Here is a 17256-nt window from a genome sequence, read left to right on the forward strand (position 1 = left end):
AGAATTGAGATTTCTTCGCCGAATCACCAGAAAACGTTGGCAAGAAGGTGGGGAGAATCTGCCGAGACGGCACTTCGGGAAAAAAATGCACGTTTCCTGCATCAGATTGATGCCGGGAGTCTCCGGAGCTGATATCCATTAATATCACCACTGGAGGCCCCCGGCATGAATCAGATGCATTAAAAATGCATTTACAAGCAACTTCATTACCTTAGCGCAGGGGTGGGGAACCTTTTTTCTGCCAAGGGCCATTTGGATATTTATAACATCGTTCGCGGGCCATCCAGACACAGACAGGCACACAGCAGGCATGCAGGCACACAGATCCCCCCCCCCCCCTACCTCTGGTAGTTGCTAAGGCAATGAAGGGGTTAACCACCGGTGCTATGCTTATTGTGGGTAGCTGTGGTGGGTGAAGGTGGGTGTTTAGGCCTTGCGGGGGGCTTGCGGGTGAACTTAACCCCTTCATTACCTTAGCGGTTAATACTGCTAAGGTAATGAAGGGGTTAACCCCTCCCGCTTCCCACCCGTTAGGCCCAAATACCCATCCTTGGGGCTAATACCCCCTTCACCCACCACCGCTACTCACAATACAAAAAAAATACATACAACAGCCCTACTAGCACCTCCTAGGCCAGCGGAGCGCAAACTGGGGGGACGCGAAACTGCCTGCGGGGGGGGGGGGGGCGCGTGGTTTACAGAGGCCCTGCGCGTTTCCCGAAGGAACTTAATTTAAGTGCCAGGGGAGCTGCAGAGTCTCTGTAAACCTTTACTTACCTTGTCTCCACATGCGTCGCCATGGCAACGCAGCATCAATGTGACATCATGATGCCGGAATGAGGGGGGGCGCAGGGGTGAGGTGACTGCCGGCAGGGGGGCGCAGGGAAAAAAGTTTACGCCCCCCTGTCCTAGCCCACCAAAGACCATTACAATATTTAATAAACAACAATACACAACCCACCCACACCGTGTCACCACATAAAACCATAAAAAAAAAATTTAAACACAGGATTAATACCACAGGCCGGCGGGGGTCCCCGTATGGTCCCCACAGGGGTGGGTGGGGGTCTCAGGCACACTGGGCTCCTAGAATGGCAATTGTTTCACTTTCGAGACCCTTGTTCTCCCAAGAAAACATTGGAAATAAGGAGTTGATTATTTATTGTTTTACTTAGCGGAACACATGAATGAGATTATCGATGTACAAATGTTACCGCGATGCACTGTAACATAAATAAAAACAATAGTTGAGTCGATATTGTGGGCGTTATTTCATGTAGATGGGGGTAATGACGCCTGTTCCTCCCTTGCGGATGTGACAGCCTCCCCGTCGCGTGCGACATTGCACTAGCACAGTGCATGTTATGCGGGAGCGACGGCAGCTCGTGACATCTTGCGCTCTGGTGCGCGCACGCTCGCTGACAGTATAATTGCAGCCTAATATAGTGGAGAGACATTCAGAAACTTTTGTCTGCACAGCAGGTTTAATGTCTGGGGTTGAAATGGTGTCATCAGCATAGAGGTGATATTTGAACCCAAGAGATGTGATTAGGTCACCTAGAGAGAGTGTGTAAAGAGAAAAGAGAAGAGGTCCCAGGACAGAGCCCTGGGGTAACCCCACAGAGAGATCGATAGAGGAGGAGGAGGTGTTAGCAGAAGAGACACTGAAAGTACGATGGGAGAGGTAAGAGGAGATCCAGGATAGAGCTTTGTTACGAATACCAAGAGTATGGAGAATGTGAAGGAGAAGATGGTGGTCCACATTATCAAATGCTGCAGAGAGGTCGAATAATATGATCAGAGTGTAATGGTATTTCTCAGGGGTGCGCAACCATTTCTGCTTGCGCCCCTCTGTCTGCTCTCCCCCCTGCTCGTGCCCCCTTCCTTCACGTCATATGATGCCACAACGTCATGTGATGTCGTGTTGGTTGCCATTTGCCCCCGTGGTGTCATATGACAACGCATTATCGAAGAGGCGGCTGAGACATGCTAAGAGAGACTTACAGAATCCTCGCGCCTCCCCAGCATTTAATTTATATGCTTTGGGGAAGAGTGCGGGCCTCTGTTAATGTTGCGCCCCCCCCCCCAGAAAATCTCACGCCCCCCCCCCCCCCCTCTGCCGTGGTATGCGAAAATCGCGGAAGGTTTTTCAATTACCCCTGATGAAGTTTCTTCTGAAACGAAACGCATAGGGTTACGCTGAGCTGCATACTAGACTCTACTGAGAAATACACTGCTGTATTGTCAGAAAAACCTTCAGCGATTTTCGCACACCCTGCTGTGTGATTGCCACAGTACATGGCCGCTTTGTATTCCGTCAACGTCATCGGCTGGTGACGAGAAGGGAAACAACCGCGAATGCTTGATCCCTGGACTCCATCAGACACACATATATATATATATATATATAGCCGGAAGAAGAGATCAGTGTATCTCGAAAGCTCGCACAAATAAAAGCATTTCGTTAGCCACAGAACGGTATCATCTATTTATTTTTTTGATATACACACACATATATACATGTATATACACATCTTACTATATCTTACTATATATTTCTGAAAGCATTGTATGTTTCTCTGTCTGCGCACTGTCCCTAGCGGCAATCTCATTGGTCCCGCCCGCCCCTGCACACCTCTCATTGGCCTGAGGCGGAGTGACGGGCCAAAGGTCCAAACACACACACACACACCTCAACTTCCACACACCCCCCACCCTCTCCCGGTGCCCAAAATAATTCGGCACGGTGGGTCCCTTACCCGGAGTCCCGTTGTCCGGTTGGGCCTGCGCATTTGATGGGGGAGAGTGTGATCACTAGGAGCTGTTGGTGCGGCTGCTGTGGCGGCCGCTTGATCCCCTCCCGCTCGATGCAGGTGGTCGGTGGTGGTTTGGTGCCAGGGTAAGTGTGCTCGGGTGGGAGCGCGTGTCTCCCGCGTGGCGGGTGGGGGCTCCGGCCGTAATCGGGGGGCGGGTGCGCAGGTTCCCCCCGCGCGGTGCAGCCTCCAGCACAGCAGGAGGGCTGTGGTGGTGTGTTTGGGGTGGGTGGCGCCGGGGGAGCCTCTGACTAACGGCCTACCCACAGGCCCTTCGTGCCGGGGACCGAAGTGAGGGGGGGGGGACTAGCACCGGGACAGAATAACGCTAAGCCCACACCACTCACCGCTCACAGCCGCCCCACACGCACACAGCCACTCTGCTGTTCTCCTCCTCACCCCGCGGGATGGGCCGCCGACCGCCGCCGACCAGGGTGAGGTGGGTGAACGGTCACGCGCGCCGGAGACCGAGGTGAGGGAGGGGGGACAAGCGTCGGGAAGATTTGCGGAGCGCCGCCTTCTCCTCCTCACCCGCGGGGGCGAGGGGGGTGGGAAGGAGTGCCGGGGACAGGGTGACCCCAGCGCCGGAGACAGGGTGGTGGGAAAACAAGCGCAGGGGACAGGGGGGGGGGACAACCACCGGGGACAGGGGAGGGAGAGTGATGAGGGCCGCAGTGATGTGGGGTACAGGGGGGGAGAGTGATGTGGTGTGCAGGCGGGGTTCAGGGGGGGGGGAGAGTGCCGTCTGGTGCAGGGGGGAAAGACTGATGTAAAGTGTCCCGGGGGGGAACCGAGCTGGGAAGGGGGGGGGGAGCAAATAAAGCTAGGAACGGGGGAGGGGAGCAGAGACAGAGGGGGAGCGGGAAAATGTACTCCCGGGCAACGCCGGGTATATCAGCTAGTATATATGTGTGTGTGTGTGTGTGTGTGTGTGTGTGTGTGTGTGTGTGTGTGTGTGTGTGTGTGTGTGTGTGTGTGTGTGTGTGTGTGTGTGTGTGTGTGTGTGTGTGTGTGTGTGTGTGTGTGTGCCGAATAAAGGGGTGGGATTGGTGGGCACTTGCCTGGGGTGCCAACCCAAAAAAGGGGTGCCGCACGTTCCGACCCCATCTTTAAATGTCCCTTGACATTAACGAGGGTGCGCATCGGACATTTAAAGATGGAGCCGGGGGGGGGGGGGGGGGGGGGGGGGTTGGAGTGCACAAGGAGAATGTTGCACTTACCTTTTGCTGCCCTGACCTCCTCTTTCAGCGTCCCGACCTCACGTGGCGACACTTTTCTACGTGAACGAGACGTCATGTGACACCACGTGAGGGGGGTGTGTGTGTGTGTGTGTGGGTCTGTGTGACATGTCCTTTCCCCAGTTTAAAAAGGCAGCACACAAGATGCCTGCTAGCTACAATAGGAGTGGCTCAGTGAGTACAGACACTCACCCTGTAACTATCTCCTGGTGCCCCAGGCACAAAAAACATAAGATTATGGCTGTGTCTCTAAAATTTCCTATGTGCTGCATACCATGTACCAGGGGTGTGCAAACTGGGGGGCGGGAGATTTTTCTGGGGGGGGGGGGGGCATAGGCAGTTGCAGAGGACCCGCACTCTTCCCGAAGGCATTTAAATTAAATGCCGGGGGATCGTGTCAGGCCTCTGCAACTCTATACTTACCAAGATTCAGACGCTCTGGGACGCGTCGCCATGTCAATGCGGTGTCAAATGACGCCATGGGTTGCCTGACGTCACATGACCCCGCAGCATCATTTGACGCAGCTTAAAGGTAGGGAGGGGGTGCGAGCATCGAGACAGGGGGGCGCAGCAGAAGTTTGCGCTCCCTGCACTATACGGTACTGTAATTGTAAAGCACTATGAAATAAAGTTGTGTGTAAAATATATATATATACATACATACATAGAAAGAAAGCTGCTTGGGTCACAACTTAATTTATCCACTCAAATGCAGTTTCTAAATCATGAACAGAGCGTCCTCTCCCTCTCTCCAGATTTGACTAGAAAATCCAAGGTCAAATGAAAGCGAGGAACGTCATTCACGAGAAGGAAGAAAAAATGAGACAAAACCGAGCTACAGTAATCATAACCAGAACTTATTGTAACAAAGTCATACACTCTATCAAAAAGGCTGAATGCAGCAGCATAGAAATGACATTGAAAAGAGGCTTGAAACCCCCTACTTAATCTGAACAAAACATGCCTGCGATATGGTTTAGATATCTATATTTATGGTCATTGCATTACCGATTTTCATTATTCATGCATGCTGTGTTATGAAATTGTCGCATATTTATCTATTTTTATGTAAAACAATTTTCATTCGTATTTGCAGATCTCAATAACAAAGACTGTCAGATAAAAGTCGGCAGCCTTTTGCTGGAAGTTTGATTGCCTCAAGGTTCTTACTTACAGACTTGTGAAACTACCATGAGTTCCAGATTCTCACCAAGCTATGCCAACATCTTCATGGGCATTTGGGAGGAAGGGTTATACTCGTTGGTTAAAGTGTGATGGTATAGGTATGTACATTACAACTATTTGGCATGTTTAAACATAAACTTTTATTTTTATGTATGTTCTTGTGTTTGTTTTTTACAATAAGGAGTCTATATTAAAACACAACCTCCATAATCCTATCCTCTTTTTGATTATTCCCCATACGATTTTCTTTTAAGGTTTATATGTATATTCCAGTATTTTCAATTTAAGTTTTTACATAATAATACTGTGTGCTTATTGCAACAACTTTTTAAATAGGATTTTGCCCCAGGACATGCTTCCATGATGCTACCCAAGTGGAGTTTTTAGTATTTGGGGGGGGGGGGGAGGGAGATGGGGGGAGTGGGGAGTGAGGAGGGGGGAGTGGGGAGTGAGGAGGGGGGAGGGGGGAGTGGGGAGTGGGGGGGGGGAGTGGGGAGTGGGGTGGGGGGAGTGGGGTGGGGGGAGTGGGGAGTGGGGTGGGGGGAGTGGGGTGGGGGGAGTGGGGAGTGGGGTGGGGGGAGTGGGGTGGGGGGAGTGGGGAGGGGGCACTACACCCACCTGCCACCAACCCACATGCAAAACTGGTAATAAATATACAAGTGCTGCCTTGCACTGATACTGATTGTTGATGGTGACCTTCTACTAAATCCCAAACAACACACCCAAAGGGGTCTATTTACTAAAGTCTCCCGACTGAAAAAGTAGGGCAATAAGGGGGCCCTCCGCTTGTTGAGGACTTAATCGGAGACCTCTCCATTATCATTGATACAGCTGTCATGTCCCTTTGTAGAGTAAGTGAAGAGAGTGGATGAAGACACCAAGAAATAAATAAGTCTTCTCACCTGCTTGACCTGCTTCTCCACTGCGTCCATGAAGGTGTGAGCCACCAGCAGCACGATGCTGACGATGAGCAGCAGCACTGACAGGGTGCCAGCTGTGTACAGCGCCCACCTCGCCATACCGCCCAGAGACACTTAGGGGGGTGCAAGGGAGAAAGCACAGCTTCTGATCACTCTATCACATATACCAAAACACCCCTATGAGTGGTAACGTGACATTTAAAAACAAACAAACAATGATCCAAACCCTTGATGGTCAAGCGCAGAGATCAGTCTGGTATATCTCTCTGTGCAACCTCAATGACCTAATACTCTTATTTTCCTGGCAGGCACTGTTATTGGCTGGTGTTGTTTTTCCCTCCCTCTCTATCTCTCGCTCCTTTTATCTAGCTCTGTATTACTGTATGCTGTCTCTTTCCTTTTGACTGGCATTGGCCCTTCTACCACTAAGCCTGACTGCTTTCTGCTCCCCCTCTCTTAGCTTGTTGTGTCTTCTGTGTCAGCCCCTGCAAGCTGTCCCTCTCAGCACTGTGTTTGCAGTGCTGCTGCCTCCTCCCCCTCCTGTCTCAGCACAGTGTTTGCAGGCTGCCCCCTCCTCTCTGTCTCAGCACTGTGTTTGCAGGCTGCCCCCTCCTCTCTGTCTCAGCACAGTGTTTGCAGGCTGCCCCCTCCTCTCTGTCTCAGCACTGTGTTTGCAGGCTGCCCCCTCCTCTCTGTCTCAGCACAGTGTTTGCAGGCTGCCCCCTCCTCTCTGTCTCAGCACTGTGTTTGCAGGCTGCCCCCTCCTCTCTGTCTCAGCACTGTGTTTGCAGGCTGCCCCCTCTTCTCTGTCTCAGCACTGTGTTTGCAGGCTGCCCCCTCCTCTCTGTCTCAGCACAGTGTTTGCAGGCTGCCCCCTCCTCTCTGTCTCAGCACAGTGTTTGCAGGCTGCCCCCTCCTCTCTGTCTCAGCACAGTGTTTGCAGGCTGCCCCCTCTTCTCTGTCTCAGCACTGTGTTTGCAGGCTGCCCCCTCCTCTCTGTCTCAGCACAGTGTTTGCAGGCTGCCCCCTCCTCTCTGTCTCAGCACAGTGTTTGCAGAAGGCTGGAGGTCAGATCCTATGGGCTCGGAGTCTCGGATTAGCAGTTTAGCAATGCCCTCCTAGTATTGTGCAACAGGCATTACATTTCCTGACACTCGCTGCCGCCTCAGCACCTTGGGTTGGTGATTGGAGCGGTTCCTGACACTGTTATTATGTTGCTGCAGTGACGGGGAGAGGGTGTGCAGCCAGGGAGCTTTCGGTTTGGGGAGTTGCTCTTTTTGTGAGCTGAGTCACCAGTATCACACACCCCCCCCCACCCCCCCCCACACCACCACCACACCCCCCCCCCCCACCACCACACACCCCCCCCCCCCACCACCACCACACACCCCCCCCCCCACCACCACCACCACACACCCCCCCCCCCACCACCACCCCCCCCCCTCTGTCATTTGGAGCTGTAGGTAAGAATATGTTAACGGCCAGTTCCTTCCAATATGACCTATTCAGAAAGTGAGCTCCAACTGATGCCCTTTAAAGCAGATTAACCAACCTTGAATGTTTTGTTTTTTTCCCCTAGCACTTTAATTTTAATTTAGAAAGGTCCAGCAGCTGCAATAGTGTTCACATGGCCGCCTGTGCTGTTTATTCTTCTTACCTTCTCCACGCCACCACAGAACTGTTAACATGCTGGAAACAACAATCTTATTATTAGGGAAACATTTTTTATTTTAATTGTCTCAGATGAGGTTCTGTGAGGTTACTAGCCTCACATCGTGAGCGGATTAGCACACTTTTTAATTTAGGTTTTGGGGATCATTTTGGAGAGTACAAAACACAGTTAAAAAAAATATCAGTAAGCATGAACAGACTTTATTGTACTGTAGAGAATTAAAAAATAACATGTGGTGTATTGCCCCTTTAAGACCCATATAGCCTTTACTTACCCCATACAATACAAACTGGGAAATAATTTTTACATGATAATAGAGGATTTTTTTTGTTTTATTTACTGCCACCAGTAAACAGGCGCTGCAATTTTAGCCTGGTGCGCAAAGCCTACCGACTGGCCAGGAATGAGGCAGCCAACACACCATATACGTACGCAGACCAGCTACACGCAACATACAATAAGCAAGCTCCATACACATACAAACACACAAGAAGCACACACTCCAGATACATATGTACACACATCAGATACACATACCAGTACCACACACCAGATAGACCCAGCATATACAGTATGAAGAAATACACTATATATAACAGTATTAGACAGCACACAAAACTCTGTATAAAGTGAAATAATAGGTGCAAAACAGGAACAAGGAGGACACTGATTCCTCCCAAATAATCAATAAACCACAAATGTTCCCAGCACTCAAACGGAAAGAACAGATAGTAAATGGATCAGCCAAAAGTAAGTATTTATGGTACACGAATGATGCAAAAAATGGTCAAACAAGGACCAAAAAAGAAAGCACTATGTGCTAGGGCAGGGACACGGACAGGGAATGGGAAAAGGGAGAGGGGAGAGGGAAAGAAAAGGGAAAACACGGGGAGTTAAAAGTCCAGGGCAATGGGGGCAAAGTCACGTTTTGGGGTATAGGAACCCCTTCTACAGGCCCGTTCCCAGGTAGACCGTAGTCACCTGGTACTTCCCTAAACCTGCAACAATGTCCCTGGGAGACACAGTGACAAGCTATCACTGAATATCCCAACAGAATGAAGGTAGGCTGTGAGCACAAGACTCAGACCAACTAACCCTAAGTGAGGGAAACTGGATGATAAGGGTCTGAACCTAAAAGGTATACACCAACACTATAAAGGCTATCTAAGTAGCAGTGGAGTTAGCTGGCAAAGCAGGGTGCTAAAGGGTTAATGCCCCACGCTGGAGAGCTTTGAGTCCAGTAAATGCAGGAAATGTCCAATGGCAAAAAACAGGTCGTGGCAGCAAACACCTCCTTGTGCAGGCAACTCCACTGCTACTTAGCCTTTATAGTGTTGATGTATACCTTTTAGGTTCAGACCCTTATCATCCAGTTTTCCTGTTCCTAGGGTTAGTTGGTCTGAGTCTTGTGCCTCACAGCCTACCTTCATTCTGTTGGGATATTCAGTGATAGCTTGTCACTGTCTCCCAGGGACATTGTTGCAGGGTTTAGGGAAGTACCAGGTGACTACGGTCTACCTGGGAACGGGCCTGTAGAAGGGGTTCCTATACCCCAAAACGTGACTTTGCCCCCCTTGCCCTGGACTTTTAACTCCTGTGTTTTCCCTTTTCTTTCCCTCTCACCTCTCCCTTTTCCCCTTCCCTGTCCTTGTCCCTGCCCCTAGCACATAGTGCTTTCTTTTTTGGTCCTTGTTTGACCATTTTTTGCATCATTCGTGTACCATTAAATACTTACTTTTGGCTGATCCATTTACTATCTGTTCTTTCCGTTTGAGTGCTGGAAACATTTGTGGTTTATTAAATACACTATATATATGTCACAATCAGACATGCACTGTGCACTACACAAACACACCATACTTGCATCATGTACATATACGCACCATATACATACAGGTGTAGCACACGTTATTGCACCCACTGGTATCATACGCCTTACGGCCTCTTCCAGGGTGAGAGCGCACTCACTCGCGTTCATAACACAACTCAATCCCCCGTTTCGCTGCAGAGGCGTGATGCTTGCCGAGACAAATACTTTGGTATTTGTCGCGCTTGCCCTGGTTACGTGCGCGGTTCAGCCAATGAGGGCGAACAGGTCACGTGATGTCACGGGCACGCCCCCGCTAAGCGCGCAACTAGCTGGCCAGGAATCGCCAGATCAACATGAACGCCGAGCGCCAGCGCGCTCGCTTCTACCTTAGGCCCGCATGTCGTGCTGCAATATGCCAGCAAGAGTGTGCTACATCTGTACACACACATAATACATGCTACATAAACACACATACATCATACATGCACACACCATACCTATACCATTAAATGCTACGCCATGCTGATTTCAGAACATCTTTTTATTTTTACCATGTGATATTTGCCACTGTTACCAGTACCGCTATACTGCTGAAGTGGTTATTTACAAACAATATTCTTAGGCGTCCTGCTAGCATTACAAGTGGGGTTCATGATGTATACAGACGATTGTGTGCGTGACAATGAATAGTTATACAAGATCATATTCACCCCATTCAATTTTTATAGGATATGCACTGCATATTTTATAATATGTCGGGAAATAACAGCAATTCATGAGTAGAATTATAATCTTCATGATCTGGTGAAAAAAAGCGTATCACATATGTCTAGATTTATATTAAGAATATTATTATTGTGACTTGAACATTACTAACAGCAAAAATTCCAGACGTTCTTGCGCACTCGGGTGTACAAATACTCTCAGCGCTCAAAGGATTCATCGGGAGTTCTTGGGATCGTCACCTGTGTACCTACAGTACAGTATTAAGCAGGTATTTTTTATGTCCTGTACCTGTAAAATACTAAAGAAAATCACCTTGTCTTGCAATAAATAGTCGTTTTTTGAAGATCGACGTTTCAGTCACATGCTTGGACATTCATTAAGACTGGTAAAAGAAAGCCGTGATTATGTGAATATACCCAGCTGTCTCCTCTGATGCCGCAGGAAAAACTGATGCTTGATCCACTGCTGGCATTGCCAGGCCACAGAGAGCGTCCGTCCGTAAAGCCGTATTAAGTCCCAGTAACAGTAGAACATGCTTAAAATAAAAACTACAGAACTGATTTACAATAAATAACATGTAGGATATTACATAGTATATGAGGTTGAAAAAAGACATACGTCCATGAAGTTCAACCTAAGCTAAATTTAGACGACAGATACTTATCCTATATTTGTATTTACAGTATTTTGATCCAAAGGCAAACATAAAACCCCAGTGAAACATAAGGGAAAAATTAAATTCTTTGCTGACTCCAATAATGGTGATTTCCACAGGCTCTCCTACAGCAGCTCAGCATATATTAGATTCCGAGTATTTGTAATAGAGTTGCAAAACAGGAATATATAGAGATAAATAACAAAAGGAAACAGGTCTCTGTATGCTGCAGTCTCATATACAATTAATTTGTAGTAATGAATTAGTTAATAATTAACCTTTATTAGATTTATTTAATATTCTGACTATATTTTAAAATATAACAGAATTGGTGAATGAACGGCGCAATGCTCCTCAACAGCCGATGGTCCTCCGGTAAGCTCCTTTCTTCTTTCTTCTCTTCGTCTGAATATTGCAATCCAATTGGGGCGGATGTTGTTCAGTCGGCATCTTGAGAGAATGGGGTTATGGGGCTGGCAGGGAGGAGAGGGGATGGAGAGGAGAGAAAGCAGGTTTGGGGGAGAGAGAAAGATGGTATGGAGGGACTATGTAGTATGAGTGACAAATGTAGGAGGGGTGACAGAGGGGCAGGGGAGGACGGGGTGGGGGTCCATGGAGGAGCAGGTAGTGACAAGGAGGGGGCAGGGAGTGACAGGTGCAGGGCAAGGAAGTGGGGAGAGGGAGTGAGGTGGGTGGGAAGAGGGGATTGGGGAGGATAGAGGGGGACATGAGGTGGAGAGGTATGGGGGACTAGAGGGGATGGGAGGAGAAAGGAGGTAGGGAGAAGGGATGGGAGGAGAGAATAGGGGGAGAAAGAGAATGGGGGGAGAAAGAGAAGGTATGGGGATGGGGGAAGAGGGGATGTGTAGGGGGAAAGGGGATGGGGAGAGAGAGAGGATGGGGTTATGGGGCTGGCAGAGAAAGATGGAATAGGGGGAGGAGAGGGGATGGAGAGGAGAGAAAGCAGGTTTGGGGGAGAAAGATGGTATGGAGGGACTATGTATTAGGAGTGACAAATGTAGGAGGGGTGACAGGGGCAGGGAGTCAGGGCCGTCAACAGGGGGGGAGAAAAGGTACTGGCGTCCCGGGCCCCGTGGGTCAGGGGGGCCCGCCTGTGCGGCCGAGCGCCAGTTAATTTAAAAAAAAAAACCGGTGCCGAGTCTCCCTGTTGGCAGCGCCGGAAGTAGATTGGGTTAAGCTTCCGGCGCGCCGGTGTGAGAGGGAGGCCCGGCGCATGCGGGAGCAGCATCGGAGACAGGTGCAGCGGGGCTGGCGGCAACTGCTGTGACCAGCCGCCGGGCCCCTCGCAGCACCGTCACTTCCCCCCGTCACCGGGTCATCCCGTTACCCCACCTCCCCGCAGCATCGGGCCAAAACCGCCGCCTCCACCCCACCATTGCCACCGGGCCGTGCCGCTATTCCCACTTCCCCCCCCCCCCCCCCCCCGCATCATCGGGCCAGCATCGGCCCCACCCCCGCAGTACACCGGTGTGTGCGGGAGCAGCAACGTGGCGTGCCTGCAGCGGGGCCGGCAGCAACTGCTGTGACCAGCCGCCGGGCCCCCTGCTTCACCGCCACCCCGCCCCCCGCAGGACAGGGCCGTCCCGCCACCCCCCGCAGCCGCCGGACACCCCCGTACCACCCCCTCCCCCCCCAGCATCGCCCCCCCCCCTGCAGGTAAGTCTGATTTTTATATATATGTATTGGGGGTATTTTTTCATATGCATTGGGGGGTGGGGGGGGTTGGGGTATTTTTTATATGCATTGGGGGGGGTTGGGGTATTCTTTTTATATGCATTGGGGGGTTGGGGTATTTTTTTATATGCATTGCGGGGGTTGGGGTATTTTTTTATAGGCATTGGGGGGTTGGGGTATTTTTTTATATGCATTGGGGGGGTTGGGGTATTTTATCTATCTATCTTACTGGGAATGTGTGTGTATGTATGTATTGGGTAGGTGGGGTTTTTGTATGTATTTGTATATATTTGGGGGTGGGAAGTTTTTTGCATTGGGAGTGGGAAGTTTTTTGGTATATATCTTGTGGGGGGAATTGTGTGTTGGGGGGGGCGTAATGAGTGAGCGTGGGGTAATCAACGGAGGGGGTGAGTGAGGAAAAGAGGGAGTAAGTGTGAGAAGCAGGGGAGAGAAATACATGCGAGGCGGGATAGTGAGATGGGGTGAGACGGAAGGGAGAGAAATACATGGGATGGGATGCGGGGGGGAGAGAGGGGGCTCGTGAGGTGTGAAATGGGTGGGGGGGGAGGGTGGTGGGCAATACCGCCGACACGGGGGGGGGGCTGCTTAAAATGTTTGTCCCGGGCCCCACGATTTCTGTTGGCGTCCCTGCAGGGAGTGATGGGGCAGGGGAGGACGGGAGGTTCATGGAGGAGCTGGGAGTGACAGGTGCAGGGCAAGGAAGTGGGGAGAGGGAGTGAGAGGTGGGTGGGGAGGGGATTGGGGAGGATAGAGGGGGACGTGAGGTGGAGAGGTATGGGGGACTAGAGAGGAGATGGGAGTAGAAAGGAGATGGGGGAGAGGGGATTTGAGGGGAGAGAGGGGATGGAGGGATGAGTGAGAAGGGATGGGGGAGGAGAGGGAATGGGGGAGAAAGAGAGAGAGGGGATGGGGGAGGGGAGAGGATGGGGAGGGGAGAAAGGGAATGGGGAGAAAGAGAGAGGGGGTGGGGAGAGAGAGGGGATGGGGAGAGGAGAAATTGAATGGGGGAGGGGAGAGAGAGGGGATGGGGAGAGGAGACAGGGGATGGGGGAGAAAAAGAGGGGATAGGGGACGGGAGAGAGAGGGGATGGGGGAGGGGAGAAAGAGAATGGGGGAGGAGAGAGAGAATGGGGGAAGAAAGAGAGAGGGGATTGGGGAGGAGGGAAGAGGGAGTGGGGGAAGAGGGAGTGGGGGAAGAGGGAGTGGGGGAGGGGAAAGATAGGGGATGGGGGAGGGGGAAGGGGGGATGGGGAGAGAGAGGATGGGGTTATGGGGCTGGCAGAGAGGGAATGGGGGGAGGGGTGACAGAGGGGCAGGTGAGCACGGGAGGTTCATGGAGGAGCAGGTAGTGACAAGGAGGGGGCAGGGAGTGACAGGTGCAGGGCAAGGAAGTGGGGAGAGGGAGTGAGAGGTGGAACTGGGAGTGACAGGGGGGCTGGGAGTGACCGGAGGGGCTGGGAGTGACAGGGGGGGACAGGTAGGGCAGTGGAGAATAAGGAGTAATAAGGTGGGAGAAACTAACAAGTGTGGGGGAGGGGGTCAGTGGGTGAGCCCTGCCTCTCAGTGCACGTGGAGCTCGCAGCAGAGTTCAGTGGGACTGGGAGGCAGCTGCAGCCACGCCCACATCAAGGCGTCATAAAGGAGCCCCAGGAGTTGCTGTGGAAGCGAAACGTCGCCATGGAGACCAGTGAGGGGATCTGGAGAGGAAGTAAACAAGAAGAAGAAGAGGAGAGAGAGAGAGAGGCAGCTGCCTGTGTGGTGCAGGGCGGCGGGGGCTGCTGGGAGGTATCATACACTGCACACCTAGTCTCAACATATATAGAGAGAGAGAGAGATAGGTGTGTAGGTGTGTGTGTATGAAGGTATGTATGTATGTGTGTGTGTGTGTGTGTGTGTGTGTGTGTGTGTGTGTGTGTGTGTGTGTGTGTGTGTGTGATATCACACACACACACACACACACACACACACACACACACACACACACACACACACATATATACATACCTTCATACACACACACACACACACACACACACATATACATACACACACACACACACACACACACATATATACATACCTTCATACATACACACACACACACACACACACACATATACATACACACACACACACACACACACACACACACACACACACACACACACACACACATATATACATACCTTCATACACACACACAGACACACACACTAGGTATCTTTAGCTCTCCCTGTTAGTGTTAGTCCAGTTGCGATAGTGCAGAATAAATGACTTCTTCAGTATTAGGGTGATACCTTTTTTTATTCATACATACACACACACACACACACACACACATACACACACACACACACACACACACACACATATATACATACCTTCATACACACACACACACACAGACACACACACTAGGTATCTTTAGCTCTCCCTGTTAGTGTTAGTCCAGTTGCGATAGTGCAGAATAAATGACTTCTTCAGTATTAGGGTGATACCTTTTTTTATTTGGACTAACATTGTATGCCATAGGACAAGCTTTGCAGAGTTCTCAGAGAGAGGAAAACTCTCGAAAGCTTGTCCTATGTCCAAATAAAAAAGGTATCACCCTAATACTGAAGAAGTCATTTAGTGTGTGTGTGTGTGTGTGTGTGTGTGTGTGTGTGTGTGTGTGTGTGTGTGTGTGTGTACTGTATATAGTAAAGAATACTCTCCATAGATACTTATAAAAATAATGTTATGTTTATACAAAATGTCTCTCTGTATATTAACGTCAGCAACAATAAGAAATATGTTCAAGCGCATCAGAGATCTTCTTAAAAACATTTATTTAATCCATGTTTGTGTTGTACAGTGGTTGAAATAAAGGATTTCAAAGGAGGCGGGACTACATAGACAATACTGCTATCTTAAATACACTCAATATTACAGTAATCCTAATGTCTTCATTACTTTATCTTATTTTATACAATAGCAAAAAAATTGCCTGAAATCAAACTGACTGTTTATTCCTAATTGGGCCATATACACTCTAAAAATCTCAATTTCACATTTCTAATGGCAAATCCTACAAGCTGCTGCCCACAACTGCATCAGCAAATAAAAAACATTTTTTACATACAATTAATACTTTCCTGTATCATAACCGTAGTGGAAAATACCGTTGTATTAGTTAAAGCCATGTAATGTTTGCAGAAAAATACGCCTTTTGGATTCTCCAACCAAGTTTTTTGTGCTTTATTGTTTATCATTCTTGGTGACGACTAATTACGGAAAGATGGAGGCTTTATGTACATATGTAGGGAGGCTTGAATCAAAATTTTTTTACGCGTTTCGGAGAGAGATTGTATCATACATTCATACATTATCCACCAAAGGTATTGAAAAGGCATACGGCTTAGAAGACCGAAATGTCGGTCAGCTGTATCTTTTAATACACATAATTTGATTATACTTGTATGATGGCTGTGCTATAACCCTTTTCCATACCTTTGGTCTGGGAATCTTATTATTGTTTATAATACATGCACGCCCTAATTGAGTGAGGTGTGTGTGTGTGTGTATCAATTAGCACTTGCTAAGAGATACCCAGTGGCAATATTAGAGGAACTATGTAAACTTTAAATAAGAATATGTGCAAATGGAAATTCAAGTGCACATACAAAACTGTGCACACAGTGTAAAAAGTGATTTTGAAAAAAAGAGAGTGAGTGTAAAAAGTTACACAAATGTAATGCATATACCGGTGATATAAATGAAAGTCTGTATAATAAAGTTCAATCAAGTTGAATGTAAATAAAGGATATAATTGAAAAAGGGCTGCAACAGATCACAGCTTCTAAAAGGATGAACCACATCCTCGAGAATCTGTTTGGAAGAGAGAAAAAAGAGACGTGTGCCAAATACTGTAGCATAAATCTGTGTTGACATTTAATATCATATAAGAGGTTTAAAATTAGCACACTCATAAGTGTAGCAAGAACTTGTGCGTTTTGAGAGATACATTGCTCATGAACAAGGTACTCCTCTGCAGCAAACTTCTAAATTCCCAATTGGAGGCTGGGATATCTCATGTGATATTCCAGGATCCACGGATCAACAGTGATGATACGCCGTTCCAAACCGTCCTTGAAACAACGAATACAAAGTTGCAAAATGTCACCGACAGATAAACAATCTTCTACTTGTGCTCGATACACTGCTAGTAAGAGCGTGATGACATAGCACGAGAAACATTCGGGTCCCAACATATTTCGGCACACGTGACTTTGTCTGGGGTGTCAATCAGCCTTATATAGCACATAATAAAGCCAGAGCAGCTGGAAACTTAATTCCTGATTTGAAAACACCTAGATTGCCTTCGCATGGATGTGATACAAATGTGACATAGAAAAAAGCAGTGCCAGAAAATACATGTATGACAATTTAAAAAGACATAAATGCAAATTATACAATGAAAATTAATATCTTATTTTTAGTTAAACATAGACCTACATAAAATAAATACTGGATAAGAACAAT

At 48.9% G+C, this 17256-nt stretch overlaps 2 protein-coding genes across 4 annotated transcripts in view; one reads left to right on the top strand and one right to left on the bottom strand.

Moving 5' to 3' along the window:
• The window catches only part of SCARB2 (scavenger receptor class B member 2), a 78216-nt gene extending 70912 nt beyond the window's left edge, over nt 1-7304 (bottom strand). Inside the window, exon 1 of the mRNA XM_075606710.1 lies at nt 6139-7304. Within this exon, the coding sequence (XP_075462825.1) occupies nt 6139-6255 (117 nt within the window). The 5' untranslated portion in view covers nt 6256-7304. The remainder of the gene's footprint in view (nt 1-6138) is intronic.
• A 7058-nt stretch (nt 7305-14362) lies between these two features.
• The window catches only part of FAM47E (family with sequence similarity 47 member E), a 62315-nt gene continuing 59421 nt past the window's right edge, over nt 14363-17256 (top strand). For all 3 annotated transcript variants that reach the window (XM_075606712.1, XM_075606714.1, XM_075606713.1), the window contains exon 1: nt 14363-14520. The gene's annotated coding sequence lies outside the window, so the exon portion shown is untranslated. The remainder of the gene's footprint in view (nt 14521-17256) is intronic.

The sequence above is a fragment of the Ascaphus truei genome, chromosome 1 (genome assembly GCF_040206685.1).
Source record: "Ascaphus truei isolate aAscTru1 chromosome 1, aAscTru1.hap1, whole genome shotgun sequence".
Lineage (NCBI taxonomy): Eukaryota > Metazoa > Chordata > Amphibia > Anura > Ascaphidae > Ascaphus > Ascaphus truei.